General features: G+C 44.0%; 1 protein-coding gene across 2 annotated transcripts in view; it reads right to left on the reverse strand.

Annotated features, from left to right (window-relative positions):
• The window catches only part of Ptpro (protein tyrosine phosphatase receptor type O), a 219,663-nt gene that overhangs the window by 31,634 nt on the left and 162,885 nt on the right, over window positions 1-25,144 (reverse strand). The window contains exons 13-18 of one of the 2 annotated variants that reach the window (XM_021164481.3): window positions 19,122-19,261; window positions 15,921-16,053; window positions 13,393-13,513; window positions 11,785-11,853; window positions 9,648-9,731; window positions 3,378-3,413 (exon numbers count right to left, since the gene is read on the reverse strand). In XM_021164481.3, the coding sequence (XP_021020140.1) occupies window positions 3,378-3,413; window positions 9,648-9,731; window positions 11,785-11,853; window positions 13,393-13,513; window positions 15,921-16,053; window positions 19,122-19,261 (583 nt within the window). The remainder of the gene's footprint in view (window positions 1-3,377; window positions 3,414-9,647; window positions 9,732-11,784; window positions 11,854-13,392; window positions 13,514-15,920; window positions 16,054-19,121; window positions 19,262-25,144) is intronic. The other variant, XM_021164482.2, reaches the window with a different exon arrangement.

Genomic DNA, 25,144 nt, shown 5'->3' on the forward strand with positions numbered 1-25,144 from the left:
CCTGTAAACCCAGCCTTTCCATTTGGGCAGGGTCTACACATCTAGCCTTAGTCTTGTTACATGTTCAGCTTTTCCGTCTGTCTGCAGATTAATATCCCATTTCCAACTACACAGCATGGGTTAGGGATTTGTTTAAAGCTGTTGACAAGCTAATTTACCTGGTAGGCTAATTTGTAACATTCATTTATACTAAGTAGATCATAGTTCTTGGGACTTCTAAACTCTAGCGTTTTACATCAGAAGGTATAGAAACAATAATTCTTGCCCATAAACACATGGTAGTTCATAAAACATACTGACATGCTTGGCTGGTCCACATGAGCCAAGGGTGGCTGGGATATAGCTGAGTGGCCTGCCTAACGTGCGCAAAGCTTCACCTTCCCCTCCCCCTCAGCAGAACCATGAAAACTTAAAAGACCCATGGTTAAGGGACAAAAGTGAGGAATCTGCCATGGGGCCACTGGGGAGTAGACACCTGGCAAGAACCCAGGCAGAACAAGCCCTATTTCAGGGGAGTTCCCACTTTAAGCTTTTTCTCTTTCCAAAATACCAGCTATAGATGGACTTGCATGTCTAGCAGGCTTTGTTAGAGCTGCGCTCTCTGCTGTGGGTTGCTGTAGTGAGGCATTTGTCTTAAAGCTGGATCTAACACTTCTAAACTGTTCCCTGGTTATTAGGAAACCAGGAGCTAGCTGTAGTGGGTTGTTCTGATGCTGCTTCTATTAGAATGCTAGCTATTGGCCCCTAAGGCCTGGTTGTTCCCAGAGAGTTTGTGGGCAGACCCAAGTGACACTATGTAGCCTTACTGTAGTGGTTTGAGTATGTCTGGCCCAAGGAATAGACCTATTTGGAGGTGTAGCCTTGGAGTAGGTGTGTCACTGTGGGCATGGGCTTTAAGACCCTCTTCCTAGCTGCCTGGAAGCCAGTCTTTTCCTGTTTGCCTTTGGATAAAGATGCAGAACTCTTAGCTCCTGCTGCACCATGTCTGCCTGGATGCTGCAGTGCTCCTGCCTCGATGATAATGGACTGAACCTCTGAACATGTAAGCCAGACCCAATTATATGTCATCCTTATAAGAGTTGCTTTGGTCACGGTCTCTGTTCACAGCAGTAAAATCCTAACTAAGACACTTGCCCCCTCTAAGTTATTCCTGATTGGTGAATAAAGATGCTTACAGCCCGTAGCTGGGCAGAAGAAAGGTAGGCGGGGCTTGTGGTTTCCAGGCTTGGGTCTGGGGGAGAGAGAAAGGAAGGTAGAGAGAAAAGATGCCATGGGGTAAGAATCTTAAAAGCATGGCCATGAGGGCTGGCTGATTGCAGTTAAGAGCAGCCCAAATGGAACATGGCAAATCATATAGTGAAGTTATTGGAAGGGATATAGACAAAATAGCATAGAAGACAGATATCTGCCCAGCTCTAGTGCTGATAAAGGCTTATTATAAATTAAACACCTCATGTGTCTTTTATCTGGGAATTGAATAATCAAAGGCTGGGTAGAAGCGCCCGATTGAGATTAAATGTTTCCACAACATACAGGGGCATGTGTGGTGGAGGCAGACCAGATATAGGGCTGAGAAGAAGCAAAACCAAGAGGGATATAAGAGAGGATGGAGAAGTAACATGGAGAAGAGTGGAGACCACGAGAGGAGAGGGGGTATTTAAGGATGGGGCAGAACGAAAGAGGAAAGGAAGGTTGCATGAAGACAAGGGGAGTCAGATATCTGGGACCAGAGTCCAGATCTTTCATCTTCTTGTTTCTGCCTGGGACATGGAAGGGGACATCTCAGAGTGTCCCCTATCCCCTTTGTCCTATTACTCTGTTCCTGGATATACTAGCCAGTCCCTCTATAGCTCACTTCGAAATCTAGCAGTAGGTTTTTGCAACAAAGACTTTCCATTGCTGTCATGTTTCTCTTAGTCTCTTCTTGACCAATTGCCCATTCCCCACACTCCTTAGTGGCTGTCAATAGAACACTTACTGGTGTTAGACAGAGTTTGGAACAATTAACTTACTGTGCCCTGAAATGACAATCCTTTCAAAGCTAAAAATAATATTTTATCTTAATGTTTCTTTCGAAATATTGGACAGATTAACACGTCTTGTTCTGTTTCTCTCTATCAGCAACGATGTCACCAGAGCCCCCTTGCCTTTTTGTACTAATGCGTTAGTGTTCTATCCGTGGTAAAGAATCAAGATTGAATTCTATTTAGAAAAAAAAAAAGTTTCACTTTTTATATAGACCACGGAATTTTAATCAAGAAAAGGCCTGAAGCTGATTAACCCATAAGCCTCTCACATGAATGGATGGTTACTTTCCACTCACCGGAGTCCTTCTCTGATGCCTTAACAGTTCAGGAGGCAAGAAAGAGCCCAAGCTAGTGGATTATTTTTCCTGTTTATTATGAAGGATTTCAGAAATAGTATTGGCAAAGTGTTAATTTTAGCATCAGCTAGAGCAAAAACCTTTCTCTGGATTAAATGTAGAACTTCAAAATATAAAATGGCCAGAGCCTTTGACTACACAAATGTGTTTCTGTATACATTAGATGGTCATCTGTTTGGCATGTTATATGACCTCTTGCAAGCTTTCTGTAAGTCCTAAAAATCCATCCTTCCTAAGGTTCCATATGGTAAGGACAGATGCTTTTCCTGACACGGCTTCTGTGATAAGCATCTTCAGTGGTCTCTCCATCCCTATGCATCAACAGCATAGCCTGTGCTTTTCAACACATACCATTCTCTTCCTCAACAATTCCTTCTATTTGGAAGCATGTTATCCTTTTGACCTGGGTAGCTGAACTTGAAATAGCCTTGAGTTAACTGAGACTGGCATCTCAGTAAGGGTCTGCCCAGATCAGACTGATCGGAGGAGGGTATGCCTGTGGGGAGCTGTCTTGAGTGCTGATTGCTGTAGAAGGGCCTAGACCACTGTGGGTAGGACAGTGCTTCTCTGGCTTCTGTGGGTTCTCTGGACAGGTGATTCCGCATAAGCCACAGCGAGCCAGCAAGCGGAACTCCTCCATGATTTTTGTTTCAAGTTTTTTGTTTGTTTTGTTTTGGAGACTGAGGATGGGGCAGGGGTATCTATCTATGTAGCCCTGGCTGCCCTAGACCAGCCGTGTACACCAGGCTGGCTTGGAACTCACAAAGTGCTGCCTGCCTCTGCCTCCTGAGTTCTGGGGCTAAAGGTGTGTGTCACTACATCTTGCTCCTGCCCTGGCTTCTCTCAGTCTTGTACTGTAAGATGAGATAAGCCCTTTCCTCTCCTGAGTTATTTGGGTCAGGGTGTTTTCTCACAGCAATAGGAAGGTTTCGATTGGAAAGTTAAGATCACCACAATGGATGGAACTCTGAGGGCAGCAGTGCTGAGGACTTACCTTGTCAGTTTCCTCTTCTTTAAGCCATTTTTACTCCTGAAAATTGAATAAAAAAAAAACCCTTTATCAGGATAAAAGATGGTTTATATGATTGAACTTTAAATTTTATTTAATTTAAAATTATATTTAATTTTATTAAATACTTCAGGCTTGTTAAATTAGTCTTCTGTCTGGGCAAAGATAACAATTTCTGGTTCACCTTAGGAAACTATAAGGTTACAAGAACACACTTGTGTTTTGTATTTTCCCCCTTGCTAAAAACTGAGTTCTACAAATACAGTCGCTGGCTCCTGGTGATTCCCTTAGTAGGATGTTTTATTAGTAACACAAGCATCCACTTCCTGACTTTCAGAGTCTATAGACAAGAGAGAAAAGTCAGGGGATAAAGAACCAATGCCAAGGAGGTGGAGGGCAGGATTGTTAGTGACAGACTGAATTGCCTTGCCTGTCATTCCAGCAGGCGGTGTGAATCGCGTCAGTGCTGGAGAGAGGGGCGTGACTTACACAGTTCTCCTACGTCCTCATGCTTTCAATAAATAGGAAGAAACAGACCTGCCACGTGGTTCTTTTTAGTTCATTAATAACCCATAAACTCAAACACAGAAAGTGTTAGTGAATGGGTCAGTTAATTACATCTACTTAGGGCTATTTAGAGTGATGGTGTTCACACAGCAGTTAAAGGACTCAGCTTGAGTCACCTGACACCAAGATAGCAGCTACTTGAAATACTCTGTCGTATTTTATCATCCGTATAAGTGGCACGTGTTACCTAACTGAACAGGTGATGAAATGATAGAAAATATTGCCATAATCCATATCACAGGTCTTTAAATAGTTTAACAAAGGCACACACATTTCCAAAAGTGTCAATAGAAAATAATCAGTTCTAGATACAAGTACTTCATGTGTCAAATTACATCAAAACTGTGGCTGTGTAGGCATCTCAGCTCCAGAAAGTCTTTGAAAGAAGGAAGCAGTACTCTTCCAAAGCCCTTATAGTACCTGGCACATGGCCATGTCTCCTGGGGTGTGGCAGATCCTTGTTATCCCACCTGCTAGATGCTTGTGCCCTTCAGGGCTAAGCATGGACAGTGGGTGGCCAGTGAACGATTATTATGTTGAATTGAACGAAAGGGTTTTAAATGCATATTATCCTCAAAACTTCACTTAGTGAGTCAGTTATGCAAATTTCACATCTTATATGGTGAGTGTGTATGTGCTTAGCATGTCTGTGTGCATGTGTGTGTGCATGTGGTCTCTGTGTGGGAGACTGTGGTGTCTGTGTGTTTGGTATAGTGTGCATGTATTGCAGTGTATGTGTGTCTGTAGTAGATGTGTGCATGTGATCTGTGTGGTGTGGCGTGTGTGTGTGTGTGTGTGTGTGTGTGTGTGTGTGTTGTCAAATTGTAGGAAAAGGCCTTAAATTCATATTATCTGCATAACTTCAGTTAGTGAGTCAGTTATGCCAATCACACATCCCGTGTTCTCTCTATTATTCGTGGTTTGAAGGTAGGAGCAGGACTAGGGAATGGAGGAGAGAGGAGTGTGGGTTGAATGCAGGAGACAAATATGCCGAAAGCATAGGATATACTTGAGAAAACTGTTTTCCTAAGAGCTAGGGCTGGCTCGGCCAGTACAAGGTCTTGCTGGCAGGTCTGAGAACCTGGGTCTAGCCCCGGAACTTAAGGCAGAAAGAAAGAACTGACTCCTGAAAGTTGTCCTCTGACCTCCACATGTTCACTGTGGTGTGAGCCTGCGATCATACCACACCCCCACACACAACCACACACAGAGATGTACACCGTACCAAACACACATACACACATGAACACACACCACACATACTCACGCATGCACACGTCACACACATGCTTCTTTCTATCCAGGCATATACACCCAGAGCACATGCATACTCACATGTACATACACATATGCACGTCATACAAAGCGTGCTCGCACACACACACACACACACACACACACACACACACACCATACTCTCCCACACACAGACCGCAAGCACACAGATATACACACAAACATACACAGACAGGCTCACACCACTGTGTATAATGAATGTGAACCAGTAAAAGGAAAAATTATTTATTGTTCTCAAACTATCTCAAGCATAATAATAACTTGGTCTGTTCCTGGGACTTGTGAGGTCCTGTGAAGTGAGGCCTCCAGGCAGTGAGGAAGCAGTCAGGGCAGGAGCTATAGAGAGGGAAGCATCCAGAGCGATATGTGGACTTTCTGGAGTTTTTATTTCTCCCCACTTCCCAGTGAAGATACCCCGTGTCCTTCCCACTTCTCTCCTGCTTGTCCAGCCTCATCTTTGTCTTTTGTTCTTAGACTTTAGAGGAAATACAAGTCTGCTCCATCAGTTAAAAAGCACTGATGTCAGGCATAGCTATGTCACTTAGGATGCAGGAACCTAGAAAAGCTCTGTGCTCCCTCCTTGGTTCAGCGCTCATGGTAGTAAGTTAATGTAAGGAATGCTACACAGCCCCTTATACCCAGGCTTTAAGAAAGCAGAGGGCCAGGTCAGGCGGCTGACAGCCCTGCTAGGGTCGGGAGACTGCGGGTGAACAAGAGCTCTCTGCTACCCAAACAGATTGTAAAAGGAATCCAACACAAAGAGGTGTGGGGGAAGAGATGCTGCCCATATCTATGCTGACAGAGGGAGCGAGCGAGCTGCTACTACTCCACAGCTCAGGAGAAACAAGACTCACGGAGAACAGATACACATGGTTTTTTTTCTACCAGTTCCATTTGTTACAGAGTGAACTTTCAATGTGGTGTAAAGTCCCACTGCATAATTTGCATGGCACACCGTGGCCGTGAGAGTCTGTGCGTGATGTGTGGCCACTTTCAATGCTCTACTTAGATCATGCAGAATCAGGAATGTCCCTGTTTCGGAAGGCTGTGGAATATGCCAAGATGGACTGATGACAGACCGCAGCCACAGGAAGAGCATCTTTCTGCATTTTTGAATGCTGTGCCAAATGTACTACTACAATGTGTGGGGAGTGTAAAACTCACTTATAAATGTGTAGGTTAAGGCTTGAGTAGCAATTTACACCATATATGGGGCAAGCTGATGTGCATACGTAAGGGCCAAAGAACTGAGCAAAGTTTATGATCTCATTTTTTCAGTGGTAAAGATTACCTAAGCAACCGAGTGAGTATTACCCATCAGACATGCACGCACGCACGCAGACTCTCTCTCTCTCTCTCTCTCTCTCTCTCTCTCTCTCTCTCTCTCTCTCACACACACACACACACACACACACAAGATGGAGAGACAGAAAGACAGACAGACAGACACCAGCATCATACACACTTCATTTCTCCCCCTTTATTTATGGATGGCAAGGTTAAAATCTCCCGTGGCTTAGAGAAACTAAGGTGGACTCTTAAGTTCTTTAGGGGCCCAACAGTCTTAAGAAAACCAACCGCACTACAGCCCACTCCTTAAAAGAGTCCAAGTCAATGACAGAGCTGTGGAATGTGTGGTGATTAAGACAAAGTGTGGAACCCTAGAGCCCTAGGTTCATGAGTGTAGCTGTTTCCTGTGCTAAATCAAAGCCACCATAAAACCTGAAAAAGGCCATTTGGTTTATACCCTACTCCTAACATAGCACACTCCAGCCATGGATACAGTTGAATACTGTAACTAAATGCCATCCATGCTTAAAATTCCATTTAGGAATCAGAGCAGAAACACAGATGTCTGAGTAGGGCAGAGAGAAGAAGCAACAGTGAATTTAGTTCAGAGTAGGAGATACCCTTAAAGAGTCCAGCCTCAAGGCCACTAAAGTCAGTAATCTCCATAGAAGCCAATCTGATAGGGCACTAGTGCCAGACACACATTCTACCACCATGGAAGGACTACATGACAGTCTCTGATGGATCTCTTGACTTCCTCTCAGTCTTCCCGAGGCACCCAAGGCTGGTAGCAAATCATAGGAGCCCATCTCTTCAAATCCATAGTTTTTGCTGGGAGCTGCATAATGCTTTGAAAGCACGTGGGGGATGTAACTATGCTGTTTGTGGCTGTGGTTAACCAGGTGGATGAAATACAAAGGCAAACACATCTGTAGGAGGCTTAGGGAACCTAAGCAAGCAGAGGGGGAGGTTCACAGATCGAGCAGTGGGGAGTTCAAGCAGTCATTTCTGGTTTGGATGTGTAGACGTCTTAGAATGTGACAACAGAGACTGGCCTCTTCTCACCTCAAGGCAACTATTTATGACCTCAAGATGTTCTTCTAAAAACAGTAGGGCATTTCGCCCCTCTGGACTAGGGTTTCACGCTACTTGATTAATACCGTTCATAGTGGACCTTGAAGGGGTTGGCCATCTGTTCATCAGCAGGTCCTTAAGAAAGACACACACATTGTGAACATTAGAAAATGAGAAGAGCTGAGGGTCTGTGCTGGGAAAGGGACACAGCACGGTTCACAGTCGCCCTTTAACTGAACCCTGTGGCGGATGCTCCAGTCACGACCTGCCTCCTAAGGACGGCTGGGAAATCCTTAGGATGATGTACGGGTGCTTAGCTGGAAGGTGGTGCAGGTTTCAAGGTCAAGGTGGACTTCACACGTACTGCGCATACCCAGAGACTATCTGATGCTAACTACAGGACACAATGAGTTGATGATGGTGAAGTCTTAACCTGAAAATTGGTGACGGCCTTGATAACGGTAGTGAACACCTCTGCAGTGGAGTACAGTTGGCCTTGTTCAAAGAACTTCCCTCTAGTATCTTTAACAAAAGTACGTACACATTTTGTAGTAGCAATATATACGGAGGAGCTCTTTTTCAATGCTTCTTCCTTTGCATCGTGGTAGCATAAATTACACAGCCTGTATTCCTTCTGCCCTCAGAGAACTGGAAGACTATTTGGCCAATGGGTTCTGTGCACAGATAGCTGGGTGAGATTCTTCATCCTTCTCTTCCCTTCCTCACCACTCTTTGTCCTCTCTGGCTCTTGGTGTATCTGTGTCTGTCTGCCCCTATCTCTCTTTCTCTCTCTCTCTCTCTCTCTCTCTCTCTCTCTCTCTCTCTCTCACACACACACACACAACCACTGTTTCATTCCATGAGATATTTTTATTCCTTCCACATCGGCTTCACGTTGCCCACATTGCTGGCAGCTGTTTATTATTATTTGCTATCTAAACAACCATGTATTAATACTCAAGAACAGGAGATTGTGTGTGTGTGTGTGCGCGTGTGTGTGTCTGATTTTTGTCAGTTTCCTGGAAGACTATTTCTCTGATGGTTTGGGGGTAAAATAATTTTGGATTCTTTGGCCTAAGAATTGAAGTTTATTTTCATAACTTTTATTATTATAGCATAGCAAAAGCCAAGAAAAAATGCTTCAATACTTGATTATCTATGTAATTTAGATAGTAAGAAAATAAAAGATTAAAAGAAGGTGCTTCTATTCTGTTCAGTGGAAAGAGGGGATTTTTTTCCAGGCTCAGAACCTGTATTTATTATATGATGGCTCATAATATCAAGACACCCTCTCTCCTTAAGGTAACGACTTTATCTTTAAATTATGTGTATATGTGTGTATGTGAGAGTCTCTGCACACTACAGGTGCCTAAGGAGGGCACTGGATCTCCTGGAGCTGGAGTTACAGGTGGTTGTGAGCTGAGCCCCAGCCCTGTGGGTTCTGGGAATTGAACCTGGGTCCTCTGCAAGAGCAGCCTTAGCTGCTTAGCTGAGAGCTCAAAGTTCTGTCTTCCCATCTCTAAAAGAACTAACACACTCTGCAGACTGTGGGGGTATTAGAGAAAATAATTGCACACAGAGGCTTATATGCAGTTAGATATTCAGTAACTACATAAGTGAGATTGTTACGAAAGCAGAGGTCTCCAGATTCAGAGGCTGCTTCCTGTACCTTCCCACATTTACCTCCTTGGAGATAAGGAGTTCTCTTTGTGGGTGCTGGGAAGAAAAATGAGATTCAATGATGGAAGGCCAACAGACCAACCCCAAGAAGACACAAATGATGAGGAACTTGGGACAGGAAAGCTTGGAAGAGAAGTATGGGTTATTTAACTGGGAAGGCACTTAGGCATCTGGGTACTGCTCACTGTCTCGATGCCTCTCCACTTGCTCCCTCCCTCATGGCATGCACTGAGAATCACATGAAACCCAGCAAGGAGAAACAAATCCCTTAACACCTTGTGTTTACTTTGTGCAAGCTGACTTTTAAAGACTGTGTGTTGGGTAAATAGTAAAAATGAAGTCACTTACCAAGGGTTAATATAAAATGCCAAAAGATAGTCAGTCCAAAGACATGAAGGCAGCAGGGTTAAGAGAGCAAACACACTCCTACGCCTGTGAGCATTAATAAACAGATGCAAAGATGAAACCGTGGTGAGGGTTAGTAATTCAGCTGTGTACAGATATCAATAAGCTACCTGCCAGAGCCAACCCACACCACAGTTAAAGAGTATTCTCCTGTGTAGGCTTCCACTGGAAGGCTTAAAGGCTACAATATTGACGAAATTGGCTTCTATTCACACCAGTCCTCATTGTAATCAGAGGCAACTTTGAACTCATTTGGCATCAATTTGTCTGCCATTAGGAGATCTCATTTTCCACTCGGTTCCCCGAGGCTCAGTAGTGCCCGGTGTGTTATTTTCAGCCACCATCCCTTCCAACCTAACCTAATTTAAGAAGCCAGGTGGGATAACGGCAGCTTGAATGAGTGGATAGAAGTGGTCAGGTTGCTTAGGTGGGTTCCGGGAAGGACCAGGCTTTTCTACCACTTGATGTGGCATCCAATAGTATTTTCAATTTAAACCCTAACCAGTTTCTAAAGCTATTTCTTAAAGCACCCACTCAATAAGCTACTTGGGTATCATTCATTCAAAATCAACAGATTGTCCATGGCCCGCCCGGGGTGTTTCATTGGTCCTTATCAGAGTGGAAGTAAAACATGAAGCAATCTTATTTTACTCTTATGAACATTAAATGTCTGATTGGAATCCGTTTTCACGGATTCAAATAGCATTCAAGTCAGAGCCGTTCATGTGGATTGAAAAATACCCTTCGCACCTATAGTTAGGGTTAAAACTAGAAGGAAACTGTCACCTTGTCACTTCAGTTAAAACAAATCCTCACTGAGATAGAGCATCTCACACCCTCCGAATATGCTGTTGCTGGTAAAACTAAGTTTGCTACAAGTTACAGGAGAATTTTCTTGATTTTTATAGAAATGGCCTGAAAGGAAATCTTTGTGTTTCCCCAAATTGGCCCATAAATCTTACAGATTGCGACTATCCATGAAATCCATTAACACACAGCTTTCTAGGGTCACAGATACAAATTGGGGCAGTTTCTAGATGAGCCTTACATGCCACTGGTTTGGGGACCCAGTCTTTTGAAGGGAAGAAGCAGGAGTAGGTGAGTCTCTCCATCTTGAGAAGATCCTAACACATTTGAACACACTTTCTCATGTTTCTGAAATTGTCAGCATCAAGGGCTTATACATTCTCTTTCTTCATAACGGGATTGATCATATTTTAATGGGGAAACTCTATTCATGTTAAAATTTTAAAATGACCCAAAGTGCAGTCATATCAAAGAGAATCTCATTTCAACTCTGTTTTCGACTAGAACAGTCATCACCAACACTCTGAGAGGCAGATTACATATTTTAAATAAAGTTCTTTACCCCATTGACTCTGTAGGATAAAAGTTCTGGTCTCTTACATCTGTGTCTCTAACATTGGACACTTTGGGGAAAGAGGGTTCATTTAAATTCTTTGATGGTTGCCTACAAACTACAGGATGCAAGGAACCCTAGTCCCTTGAGTAGCAAAGTTTACCTGATTGGTGATTCTCTTGGATATTCTGAACTGAATGCTAAGCTGGACAGGATTACTCTTTATTCACACCACAGTTCAGTACAACAGTGATGGAATTCATCTCTAGACATTTTTCTAATTTCTTAAACACCTCTTCCTTCTAGGAACTTCCTTTCCAATTGTAAATGACAAAGGCATCATAAAAATTTCAAATTTGCCTCTGTCTTTGATACAAGAGGCAAGACCCTTGGGCTGCACACTTTTATTTAATATTTGAATGGATGTGTTGGTTCCCCTGGGCCTGTGGCTGCCACTTGTTTATTGTGGCTGTTTTCCTGGAGCCCGAAGCACAGCTTTGGACCCTCTGCATGATGACTTTATTTTCCCTTTTTCCTCTACTTAAGAATCCCATTCAGTTTATAGCAATGATTCTGGCCCATGATGATCTAGTCATTAATTAACCACTGAAATAAAGGACAACCAGAAGAAAAATCACCTATGCCTTACAATAAAATCGAATTTGAAGCAAGTGCTGGCCAGCTAAACCATCTGGAGCCATGACTTGGTATAATACTCACCAACTGTAGGGAAGTTTCCCTTCCCTTTCTAAGGATGCAAAATTGACAAACGTGCCAGCTCCACATTCCCTGTTTGAAAGAGACAAATTCAAGGGGATTACTTGACAGAGCTCTTTGCCTGACACGAACGGCGGAGGGCCTTGGATCCAGCTTATCAGAATAGCATTCAAAAGGGGTCGGTGGGGTGGGTAATGCATGTTTTGTTTGATTCTCTTTTGCATACAATGCCAAAAACAAAGATAAAACACAAAGAAACAGCCAATGAGATGTAACAAATCAAACTCTTAGATCCAAAACAGTCATCCCACACAACCTTTGCCCCAAACTCTTCATGACCCTAATGTACATCCACGCTGCCATAGCTGACCCTAACACACATCTGCACGTCCATGGTTGACCTTAAAACACATCTGCACGTCCATGGTTGACCCTAACACACATTTGTACCTCCACTGTTGACACTAACACACATCTGCACGTCCATGGTTGACCTTAAAACACATCTGCACATCTATGGTTGACCCTAACACACATTTGCACGCCCATGGTTGACCTTAAAACACATCTGCACATCCATGGTTGACCCTAACACACATCTGCACGTCCATGGTTGACCCTAACACACATCTGCACGTCCATGGTTGACCTTAAAATACATCTGCACCTCCATAGCTGACCCTCTGCCATTGTTCATGCGCATGGTTCTTCACTGCATGCTTCCCCCGAGTTGGACATTACACCATTACTACTCCCACATTGCCTGCTCAATGCAGGTTACAGTCGCCGCTTCCTAGGAAATGAACTTTTCCTAGCTTCTGGGCCACAAAACTTTAGTTTTCATTTTCCTCCACTGGCTAGGTTTCACCAGTATTTTTCTGTTTCCTTCTGTGGTGGTTGAATAAGAATGCCCCACCCCCAGACTCACATCTCCCAATCCTTGGCCCATAGGGAGTTGTACTATGAGGAGACGTTTCCTTGTTGGAAGAAGTGTGTCACTATGGGGGTTGGAGGGCTTTGAAGTATCTTATGCTCAAGCTACACCCAGTAGGGCACACAGTCTCCTTCTGCTGCCTGTGGATCAAGTTGCAGAACTCTCAGCTCCTTCTCTAGCACCATGTCTGCCTGAAGGCTGCCATGTTTCCTGCCACAGTGATAATGGACTAAACCTCTGAAACTGTTAGCCATCCCCAGTGAAATATCTTCCTTTATTAGAGTTGCCATGATCATGGTATCTTTTCATAGTAATGAAAACCTAATTAAGACACCTCTTATTTTCTTTCTGGAAATAGGCAACTGTTCAACTCTATGTTTGAAGCAAATTTCTCAGATGCAGTGGTTACCAAATGGGCATCGATGTCTTCAGAAAACTGGTAGATTATTCTGCAATGTGAGGAAAGTCGTTGAGAATGGGTCTAAGGAAAAGGACTTGAGGCTTATCCTAGTGGTAGAGTACTTGCCTAAAATACACAAGGCCCTGGCTTCCATCATCACATCATCATCATCGTCGTCATTGTTATCATCATCATCATCATTACACATATACACACACAACCACACACACATCTATGCATACTCACACACATGAGCAAAAAACAGCGCTTTTCTTACCTGGCCATCTGCAGGTGCTTCTTTCTGAGAATGACAAGGGTCACTAAGAGCAGTCCAATTAAAAGTGTGCTGAGGATGGCCAGCACCGAGATCACCACCACGTTAGGGTTCACCTCTGTAACTAGAGAAAGAAGCCACGTGTTGCTATAGAACAGGACATGGAAAGCGACAGAGCCATTCGCAGCCTTTCCTCCACCTCTACTCCTAGGAACATTGAGCTTATCATGAAGATGATAATGACAACACCCACACTTGTCTAAGGGAACCATTGCCCTGTCTTATAGGGGAGCTCTGGGGGCTGACGGGTGGTCTTTAGGTGTATGGGGAAACTGAGTCTGTTTCCTAGACCTCCAGCATGCAGGACACTCGTATAATGAAAAGCTGCAAGTGTGAGAAGTATCAAGCTTGCAACTGTTTGAGAATTAAGACTCTAGCAGTCATTACCATGCATGCCCATGGTTTAACATGTGCAAAAGCTTCCAAGGAGGCAGGCTCTTATTTCACGCCCAAGACTTTAAAGTCAGGAAGCACAGCTGGGTTGTTTGCTCCCCCAGCAGATAATGCATAGGAGGGAGGCGTCATCGAGCTGCCATCTCTGGCTGCACTTTGCACGTTACCAGAAGCAGGCATTCTGACGGGCCGCAGCCATATGCTCAGAGGCTTCCCGCCTGCACAGACGCAAAGATTAAATCTATTAATAAGTCAGGGAGTTCTTAAGAGTGGGGTTGCTCTTGGGTCCCTTCTCTGATGAATGGTCTACTTATCCTGTGTGAAACAGGGAAAGGGGCTTGTAAAATGTCTTTATAAAAGTCTTCAAGGAGAGACAGGGGAGACACATGCCCTCCTTTAGAGGTCAGAAAGCAAGAGATGGCAGCAAATGCCCGCACCCCAGCACTTGGGAGGCTGAGGGTTAGGGTCATAGGGGATGTTTGGACTATATGGTGAGTTTTAAGTTAGCCTAAGCTACATATTAACCCATCTCAAAACCCCACAGAGCCAGTCCTTAAGGCCTTAAGTACTTGTTATATGTCACCTCTACTCAGGTTTGTGGCTGAGTGCTGGGAAGAAAGAAGGCCACCAACTCCATGGGGAGAACAGGCTGCCAACTCTATGGGGAGCCATATTTACCTCCCAAGCTTATTTGTTTACACGTGTAAGTAAACTGGACCAAAAAAAGGTCACCTGTTGCTCTTGTTTTCCAGGGTACAGACAAGAATTCAATAGGCATTAAAGTGCGTTTTAAAAAGTGTCACAGAAGCCACCCATGGTGGCATACGACTGTAGCTCCAGCTTTTGAAAGAAGGAATGATGCAGGGGGATTCCTACGAGTTCCAGGCCAGCCAGGACTATGTAGTTAGAGCATAACTCCACTTTACTCTTCATCAAAAACCAAACCAAACCATCCAAACAAGCAAAGAACAACACTCCAGCCAAACCCTGGAGGAAAGGGTCCTGGGCTGTAAGACGAAGGAGTGTTAAACATTGCCCACCTGTACTTCTGTCTCTTTTTCTAACAAAGGAAACGTCAACAGAAAGGCCAAAAGCAAAACAAAGCAGAGCTGGCACTACTCGTTAGCGTATCAGCCAATAAGCCTGCAGCTGGTTTGCAGACACAAAGGCAAACCCATTAAAGGGACACAGCATTTCTGAGAGTGGCTGTCTGCACAAAAGGGTCTAGAATTCCTGCTGCGAACAATGAACATGCTATACCACAGGAAAAGAACAAGAAGCCCTGTTCCAGACCCCACAGTAATCACCGATTTGCCTTTTAGCCCAGCTGAAGTAGCGGCTTTCTTGCTTTGATTTTAAGTAGGAATGGTAACTGCTATTGGACAACGGCCAGCCAAGGGCCTGTAGAGATGAGAGTGTGTTGGTCAGGACTGTGTCTACCCCTGCTGAGGAGTCTAAGGGTCACCTTGGTGATTTCTCTTGGAGGATGCCCTTTGTGTCTGGTGTACACCTTTAGGGCTTTCTGTATTTTTACTTCTAATTTTCTAAAGAACATTAAGCTAAAGCTGGAGAGACGATTCAGCGGTTAAAAACACTAACTGCTTTTTGCACCAAGCACAGATTTGTTTCTCAGCACCCACATGTTTGCTCACTACCATCTCGCTCCAGTTCCGGGGGAATCTGATACTCTCTTCTGCCCTCTGGCGGTGGCAGCAGGCATGTACACGGTGCACAGACATCCATGCAGGCAAGAAGATTATACCCGTTAACATGAACATAGGAAGAACCCAAATAGCCCAAATCTAAAATCCACACTCTTTTATCCTATATTTACATATCATTTTTAAAAAAATGCTTGAAGACAATAAGAATCTTTTTCTAGATGGCTAGTCACATGTTCTAGCCATGCACACTTTGAGAAAGGAGTCAAGGGCTCCCTGAACCTGTAGCTTGGGGTATTTTCAAAGGAAGACTGGTTCCATCAAAAAGGCAGGTTATATCTATTGAGAAGGAAATACTAAAAAAAAAAATAATGAAGAAACTTCGAAAGACCAGATTGCCTTAGTCTGTATCATTACCCATTGTGGAGACAGCTATGAACGTAGGGACACTGGGAGTGTCGTGGCTGAAGCTGGTGACACTGCAGTTGTAGGCAGTGGCCGGGAGGAGGCTGGAGATGGTCACCACGTGGGACGACACAGCTACTGGCTCCTGGGGATGGAGAAGATAAAACACATTTCACATCATCCTCTTGTTGGTGAAAGTATTCTCCATATTAAGAATGTTATGTTCAGAGTAAAAACATAATTAAAAGATGGAAGAGGTTAATAGTGAAAAACTCCCCCCTTCCTTTCTCTATTCCCTTCCATGTTACTCTGTCCCATGGAAGCAGCCATCATCCCTGAGTGTTTTTTCCCTTGTACCTAGTTGATGGGGGCATAAAGATGACGTCACGGCTGACGTCACAGCTGACATCACAGCTGACGGCGATGACTGATAATCCAACTTACACCACTCTGCCTATTTGTACTTGAATCATCTGTTGTCATCTTTGCTATAAGTTCATATTAAGCTGATTCATTCTTTTTAAAATGGAAAACATTAAGACTGCATGCACAAAGGTTTGTCTGTCTGTCTGTCTGTCTGGGTACTGCCTACACTCAGTGCCTGTGGAGACCAGCAGACGGTACAATCTCCCCTGGAAATGGAGTTGCAGATAGTTGTCAACAGCCATGTAGGTTCTGGGAAAGGAACCTAAGTTCTCTACAAGTGCAGCAGGCGTTGTCAACCTAAAAGCCATCTTTCCAGCTTCCATCGGAAGGAGGGCACACAAGTCCATTTAAAGTTCATCTTGCCAGCCTCCTACAGATGCAGGTTTCAGTGGTCTGTGGATTTCTCTGGGTGCTGCTGTGAGCGATGCTAAGTAAGCGTCATCTTGTAACCATAGAAACCCTTGAACCTGTAGTCAGTTAGCGCATTTATGTGCGTGTGATGGTTACTATGATCACCAGCCTAGCAGGACCTGGAGTCATCTATGAGATGCGGGATGGTGGGGTGGTGGTGGGGTGGGGTCGTTTAGATGAGGTTAGCCTCTGGGCATGACTGTGAGAGAGTATTGTGATTGGGTTAATTGACATAAGAAGATCCACCCCAAAGGAGGTTCTCTGAGCTTGGGCCCTGGACAGCATAAACAGGAGGGAACTATCTGAACAACAACATCATAATTCTCTGCTTCTGGATTGTTGATGCAGTGTGAGTGACTTCCTCCAGCTCCTCTGCCGGGACTTCCCCACCAGGAAGGGCCATACACTGAAACAATGAGTTGGAAGAGATTCCTCCTGGAACCTGCTTTGGTTGGGGGTATTTTATCTCAGCAACAAGAAAAATTAAAACACTTTGTATGGACACATAGATGCAGACAGACAAACAGACAGACTGACCAACACACACACACACACACACACACACACACACACACACACACACACACATGTATAGAAATATGCACTCATACATTCCTAGCAGTTAAATTACTCAGTCACCAAGTATACCTTTTTAATACTGAAAAATATTGAAAATTAACCTCCACAGGCCAGCTTACCTGTTCAACTCTGTTGTGTCAATGACGATTTTCCTGCTTTCTTTCTGATGTGGCATACTTTGTCTGTAGGCTTTTCCAATGAAAATTGTGCCAATTAGTTTTATTTTGCATTTCTTATCATGAGGGAGTTTATAAATTTTCCGTATGTTGAAGGATCTTTTGTTCTTGTTTTCCTATGTGTTTGTTTAGGGGTGTTGGTCTTCATCTTCATTACTTGAAGTGGCTCTTTATATATTAAGAACCCTACCTGTTTGTCTGCATTTTCTATTTTTATCACATTCATCCAGAGCATGGTGATATTAGGTGCTCAGAACCAAAATGATCTCATTTTTAAGAAGAGTAAATTGCTAATTTGTTGGATCCATGGTCAGACAGTGACACACACACACACACACACACACACACACACACACACCATGCACACTGTAGACAATGAGCCAGCATGCTACTCTTTTTCAAAAGAAGGTTGTGAGGCACAGCAGCTAAGCCAGATGGCAGCCAACTGCACTGATTTCCCATCCCACCATCACCTAGGGGAGAAAAGAATTACAGCAGGCAGAAAAAGCCTTCTGCTAACAGCACTGAATTGCAGCAGGTAGCTGACTAACCATTGTGTCTCTAATGGAAGACATCACTATAGTTACAGGGGAGAAAATCCATTCCTGGCAGAACAGTTATTTTCCAAAAAGGTTCTTAGAACAGAGACAGGACTGAGCTAGTCAGCACAGATCAAAAGAGAGAATTCGTAGATGAATGAGACTATCAAAGGGGCAGAGGAATCAAAGCCGATTATCTCAGCAATCAGTCTGAAAGGAGCTGTCCTCCCAGAAATCCTCTCCCGTCTCAGGCACAAGGCCTTCATTTATTGAAAGAGCATCAATTATTTATGCTGGAAGAATTACTCTACCCCCTGCAGTTTATGAACTCTCACCAACCTGCCCTTTTCCCTTCCTCCTTTGGCTTTAAAGCTCTCTCTCTCTCTCTCTCTCTCTCTCTCTCTCTCTCCCTCTCTCTCCCTTCCTCCCTCCCTCCCTCCCTCCTCCTTCTCTCCCTCCCTCCCTCTCTCCCTCTTTCCTTCTTCCCTCTTCTCTCTCTTCTTCTCTCCTTCCCTCCCCCTCCTCCTTCCCTCCCCCCTCCTCCCTCCTTCTCCCTCCCTCCCTCCCTCCTTCCCTTTCTCCTTCCTTCCTTCCCTTCCACCCTCTCTCTTGTGACTTAGCTACCCCCCCAAGGACTGAGTATCCACCCCTGCCCTCCATCATGACCTGGAATACAATAAAGTACTTTATCATTTCTGATGTTTATGACCCCAAAGCTTTAGCAATCACAATTTCTGAAATTTTTCTCTTTTAAAATTATCTCCACAATACATAAGCTCCCACTCTTCGCTGGAGAACATATTATCTCGACATTTGCATGATTATTTGTAATGTCTTTTAAAGTTTAAAATAAATTTAAATAAAAACACGATAAACAGTTCTTAACCGCGAAAGTAGACTTTAGGTGGTAAGGTCCTCATGGGCATGTCTCACAGCTACTGCGAATTTCTCTCTCTGCCCCTGCACCCCCAAATCCCAAGCAGACAGTTGTCATACGTTGTAGTTCCACAAGACAGAAGTTTTCAGTTACTCCATAGCCTTAATCAAAAATAATTCAGAAATATAGCCGAAGCAATCAGTACCTGGAGTTTGCCATCGTGGCCAGAGCCGAGCTGCTGACAGAGGACTTCAAAGAAATCAGCTACACCCTCCTCAACCCACAGCAGGGTCACGGACGTCTGCGTTTTGTTCACTGCGAAGAGTGACTTCGGAGGGGCTGGTTCTGAGGGAAAAGCAAAAATTTAAAAACCACACACACACACACACACACACCCTGTGCACACACTCTTTTAGTAGTAACAGGGTGGATGTCCCAAGAACTCACAGGCAGGTAGCTAAGAGCCTGTGTTTTACATTGCTTTTGAATCTGCCCATCCATCCACAAAGCCTGTCATTTACATCCAACGGCAGAATGTTTTGTGTCCTTCCCCACTTGTGTTTTTAACTTCTCCTTTTGGACACTTCTGTTTTCTGTTTTCTGCTTCAGCTTTGTGACCAGACTCTATTAATAGTTTCTGTGTCATCCATCCTGGAGCTAGTGTTGTCCTGACAACACATAAATTGTTGAGCGAGACACAAAATTAGGAGGAGGAGGAGGAAGAGGAGGAGGAGAAGAAGAAGAACAAGAAGAAGAATAAGAAGAAGAACAAGAAGAAGAACAAGAAGAAGAACAAGAAGAAGAACAAGAAGAAGAACAAGAAGAAGAACAAGAAGAGGAGGAGGAGGAGAAGGAGAAGGAGAAGGAGAAAAGGAGAAGGAGAAGGAAGAAGGAAGAAGGAAGAAGGAAGAAGGGAAATGGGAAAGGATCTTTTTTTTTCTTAAGATGATGAAGATTGGGCCTTAGCATCAGCCTGTCTTTTTTCTATGGTCCTCTTAGGTCAGAAGTTTGAATTCTTGAAACTTTAGTGAAAATTAAGAGAGATAAAACTAAACAGAAAACATGATTTGGTGGTGCACATCTTTAATCCCAGCACTTGGGAGGCAGAGGCAGGTGGATCTCTGAGTTTGAGGCCAGCCTGGTGTACAGAGTGAGTTCCAGGACAGCCAGAGCTATACAGAGAAACCCTGTCTTAGGAAACCAAATATATATATATATATATATATATATATATATATATATATATATGTATATATATGAAAAAGATGATGGTGGAGAACCAGATGCTTAATAGCATATTAGAGCTAACAGTTTTGTCATAGACATTTTATCTTGGTCAATAAATGAATCCATTAGTTGAGGGCCCCACACCATGCTATCTGGACCACTTTCTGTTTGTTTCCAGTAATTGAATCGCTGGCTTAGTTAGCTTGGTCCTCTCTTCTAGTAAGTTCTTTACAATCTCTACAACCTCTTTTCTATTTGGAAATAGAATTCCTATTTCCGAATTTCTTCTGCTCTACTCATGCCCCCGTATTGTGGATGCTGTGGTGTGGTGGGCTCTGTGTGGTGGATGTCTTGATCTTTCTTGCTAGATCACCCAGCATGGAAACTGCTGAGCTAGCACTCCTGGTCTGATGGTGGGTCATGTTATCTGCTGACAGACCCACCAGACAGCGGCTGCCTGGACGTGCTGCATCTTCCCTGACTAGGCTGACCTGGCAGTGTGTTCCTCCACCTACATTGTCCTTTTAGAGAGTCAGATCTCTGCTGTGGATCTTCCATTGTTGTTACTTGTATGTCTTTATGCTTTCTGCTCCACACTCCCGAGTCTGGTCCTTAGCCTGCATTTTCACAGTGCTTGAACGTCCTGTGAAAACAGTTGACCTTTTCAGATCATGTCTGGTCAGATGTGGACTTCCTTTTTAGAATATCCTAATTATGTCCTGGTAAGGAAGCTAATACTTTAAGAATCCTTGCAGGTAGCCTGAACTTGAGTGCCAGCCGAAGGAGTTAATTTCCCATGAGGAAGTGGCAGGTTTAGGTGAGAGAGTTAAAGGGGAGAAGAAGTGAGTGAGCTTTAGGTAGGGAAACTCCCAGCAGATGCCAGAATCTCCTTTTCACTGGCAAGCATCACCCATTCCTCTCAGCAGGGCTCTGTCTCGCTTCTGAAGAACAGAGACAGAGGAAACCTCAAGTGACAGAGGCCACCGGCTCCACTCACATCTCTCACTGCCAACAGGATGGCGAGCAAGATCTAAGACCTGTGGTGGTTGTGACAGCTCAAAATCACATCTTTGAGTGCAAGCGTGCATGGTTGGGACAGTCCTGGATAATGTTAGGCTCTGCTTGTTCTCTTCTAAGAGTACATACTCCAAGGCCATGCACAGCTGTGTGCAGTCGTGATCCTAGCACTTGTGATGTAGAAGCAGAAAAATCCAGTTCAAGGGCAGCCTTCGTTACACAGTGAGTTTGGGGTTAGTCTAGGTTATATGAGAATGTGTCTTAAAAACCAACCTACTCCTGTCCCTCCCCCCCCCCCCACAAAGGAGTTAAATTTGTTAAATTGCTTGCCACTCAAACACGAGGATCTGAGTTCAGATACAAAGTCAGGCAAGATGGCCTGTGATTCCAGCATTGAGGAAACATATACAGGCAGATCTTTGGAGCTTGCTGGAATCAGCAAGCTCTTGGCTGAATGAGATTCCCTGTCTCAAAAAGGAAGGTGGAAGGTAGAAGGTGATTGGGAAAGACATCTGAAGTCGACCTCTGACATCTACATCCCCACACACACACACTCATACACATGTGCGTGTGCATCCACATGAGGGTGCACAAACACAACACTATACACACACTGCTGTGAAGTGCCACATGCAGAATGTAGGCAGGATAGAAGGCAGCAATGCTAACTCGCATTTAATTCATACAGATCATGGGAGGTTCAAGCTGTTGCCTCTCTGTGGAGTGAGATGACCTCTGAAGTCAGGGCAGGCACCTAACCCTCTGTGCGTCACCAGAAAACCCTTCTTTCTCTCGGAGGTCACAAAGGGAACAATCAACTGCAACACTGAGTCTTGGAGCAGAACTTAATGTCTTTATTGTCCCAAATTTGTCTTTCTCTGCTAATCTATTTTTTCTTCCTTTCCTGGGGGTGGGGGGCAGGGTGAATAAGAGAGAGATCACTCCATCTTACAAATCACTAACATGCCTAGACTGCCCTTATACTCACGGCAATCCTCCTGCTTCAGCCTCTCAAATATGGGGATTCAAGGCATGAGACAGTATGTCTCATTTCCTGTGTATTGGGATACTGCTCACTGATGAGACTGCCCACTGAATGGTAGTTATGACTTCCTATTATATCCAAAAGGGTGGGTGCGCTCCCTGCTGTCTCTGCTTTATTCTATTTAACCTGGATGCGTTTTACACATGTGACATTGGTAGCAATGCTATAAAAATCATCTCTATGTCTGATGTGGAAAACCCCTATTTTCAACCTTCAGCCTCAGTGTGAGGAATTTCTAGAATGTTCTTAATGTGTAAAAATGCAAGTTAAGAGTCTTTCCCATGTATACTGAAATAATGTTTTGACAGAAGACAAAAACATTTTCAACTTTGCCAACGAAGTATCTCCCATATGAAGTGGAAACTTCAGGGTTCTTTGGAAAGTTGGTTTGGATGGTGTTTTGCTGGGGCACACATGTGAAGGAATGGTTAGCTGAAGTGGTTACAAGTGAAATACTGAGGCAGGTTTGTGAAGGAGATGTGAGCTGAAGCGGCCACAGCTAAAAGGAAGTTCTGCTAAGGCAAACGCGCGAAAGGACACGTGATGAAAGATTCTTTGCTAACAACGTGCACGTATTGGTCCACCTTGCATTGCATAGTTGAGCTGCATTTGCTAGGACTCCATAGAGAGAAGTGCACCAAGAAACATCTGGTGGCGTGTTGAAGTTTCTGGCTGTTTTCTTGGACTCGGGCCGATTGGCAGGGCAGAGTGATGTCAGCTGACACAGATGCTTGTGCTGAGGCAAGATCCGTGGAGGGCACGTGATGTGTGGAGACTGTAACTAGGGCTCTAGGGATAGCTATGAAGGCTGAGCTAGGCTTGCTGGTACAGCTAGCTGTGCAATGCTTGTTGGTCTTGTGTCTTAGCTGATCTTTGCTTTCCTGAGACAGGCACAGCTAAGAACTTCTTCTGGCATTCCTTCTGATAGCCCCTGCTTGACTTGAGCCGAGGCTGAGGCCTGGCTGTCTCTGCTAGGTAGTGTCCCCGCTATTGCTAACCTGACTCTCCTGAACTGGATTGCTGGTGTATCCGTGAAATGTTTGCAAGTGAATCGAGCTGCCATTGCTGATGTGTGAGCTGAACTGCTGATTTCCAGACAACATGGACGAGAGTTGTTGCTCCAAAGAACAGGTCTATTTCCCCAGTATCCTTTCTTTCCCACTACCTCTGGTGGGTGGTGGGATAAAAGGGAGGTTAAAGCATTTAAGAACCATCATTAAAAATAAGGATTGAAAACACTGAAGTTACACCCCATATAAGCCATGGAGGCCTCCCGTAGAAGCAGGATAATGCGAGCAAAGTCTATAGGAGAAAACGCTGCTCGAAGCAGGGGAGAGAGGAAGACAGCTGATATAGGAGGGAACAATTACTCAGGCTGAGTCGTGATAACCAAAGTGTCAGGACCAGTGTATCAGGATAAGTGTGTCAGGACCAGTGTGTCAGGCAGGACCAGTGTGTCAGGCAGGACCAGTGTGTCAGTCAGGACCAGTGTGTCAGGATAAGTGTGTCAGGGTACATGTGCCATTATAAGTGGATCATAAAGTTTGGAAAAGAAAAGTTTAACAACAGGAATCTGTCAGATTTGGGTTTATTTTAGACTTTATCTCATTGACCTAGGAAGACTCTGTTTCTGAATTTAAATGGAATTTGAATATTTTAAAAAAGAATACTGAAGAATATAAAAAGCAAACATTTAGCATCTTGAAAACGTATTAAATTTTAAATTAGAGGTTAAAGACATAGATTGGTGGTTAAGAGCACCGGTTGCTCTTCCGAGGACTCAGGTTTAACCCCCGCACTCTCATGGAGGCTCACAACTGCCTGCAACTTCAATATTGAAGGGTCTGACACTTTCATCCTCTGCAGGCACCAGGCATGCATGTGGGGCTGACATGCATGTGGGCAAAACACCAATCAAACAAACAAACCAACAAACTTATTTACAATGTGGGCTGGGGAGAATATTCATTAACATACCAAATATGTTCTAAAAATTCCTGTCCAAGAACAAACTATGTCTTTCAGAATTTTTCACTCACATCAAAGTTTTCGTAACTGAAACTAAGATTCTCAAGCTGATGTCCTAAGATCTAGTTTCCAAAACGGGAAGAGAAAGCCACAGAGTGGGTGGGTGTGGTTCCTAACATGTCTGCCGTAAAATTCCTTAAGTCAGTAAAACGTGAGAAGCAGACACATAGAAAGTGCAGGCCATGGGTAGAGAAACAAGAAAACCCCAAATTCACTGACAACAGTAGGCACAGTTAAATTCAGGATGCTCTAAGTATGTGTTAGTGGCGTGTAAATCACGTGCATATGAAGATTAAAAGTCAAAACAGGTTGGAATACAGTTAGGTTGGTTAAGTGCCTAACATGCCTGGGGCCCTGGCTTTGATCCTCTGCACCACATACATTTGGGTTATTACTCCTACAATCCTCCTACTTGAGATGTGTGGGAGATAGGGTCAGCTCAAGGACAGTCATGGCTGCATAGCAACTTCAAGACCAGCTTAGGCTACTTAGGATTCTGTCTCAAAACAAAACTATTCAAAAGTAAGACATATCAAGGCAAGAATAGCTATAAGAATTTAGGGAGAGATATGAACTATAAAAACGATATAAATTGTCACAACAATCCACAGTGGGAGGGGAGTAGGGTAAACTCATGTATGTGCATATAAGCATATATATTTATTTTATTGCATTATGTTGGTGATGGTATTGTTGAACTTGGGACCTTGTGTATGTTAAGCAAGCGCCTACATCTCAGGCCTGCCTATGTATTCATGTATGTATGTATGTATGTATGTATGTATGTATATGTAAATGGTAAGAATCATAAAACTTGTATGTGCACACAACGTCTCAGGTAGTCAAAGCAATGTTGATAACAACAACAACAACAAAAAAGTAAAGAAGCTGGAAGCATTGTGCTCTTTGAT

Source organism: Mus caroli, unplaced genomic scaffold (genome assembly GCF_978045245.1).
Source record: "Mus caroli unplaced genomic scaffold, Mus_caroli_1 scaffold_7, whole genome shotgun sequence".
In the NCBI taxonomy this organism is placed as follows: Eukaryota; Metazoa; Chordata; class Mammalia; order Rodentia; family Muridae; genus Mus; species Mus caroli.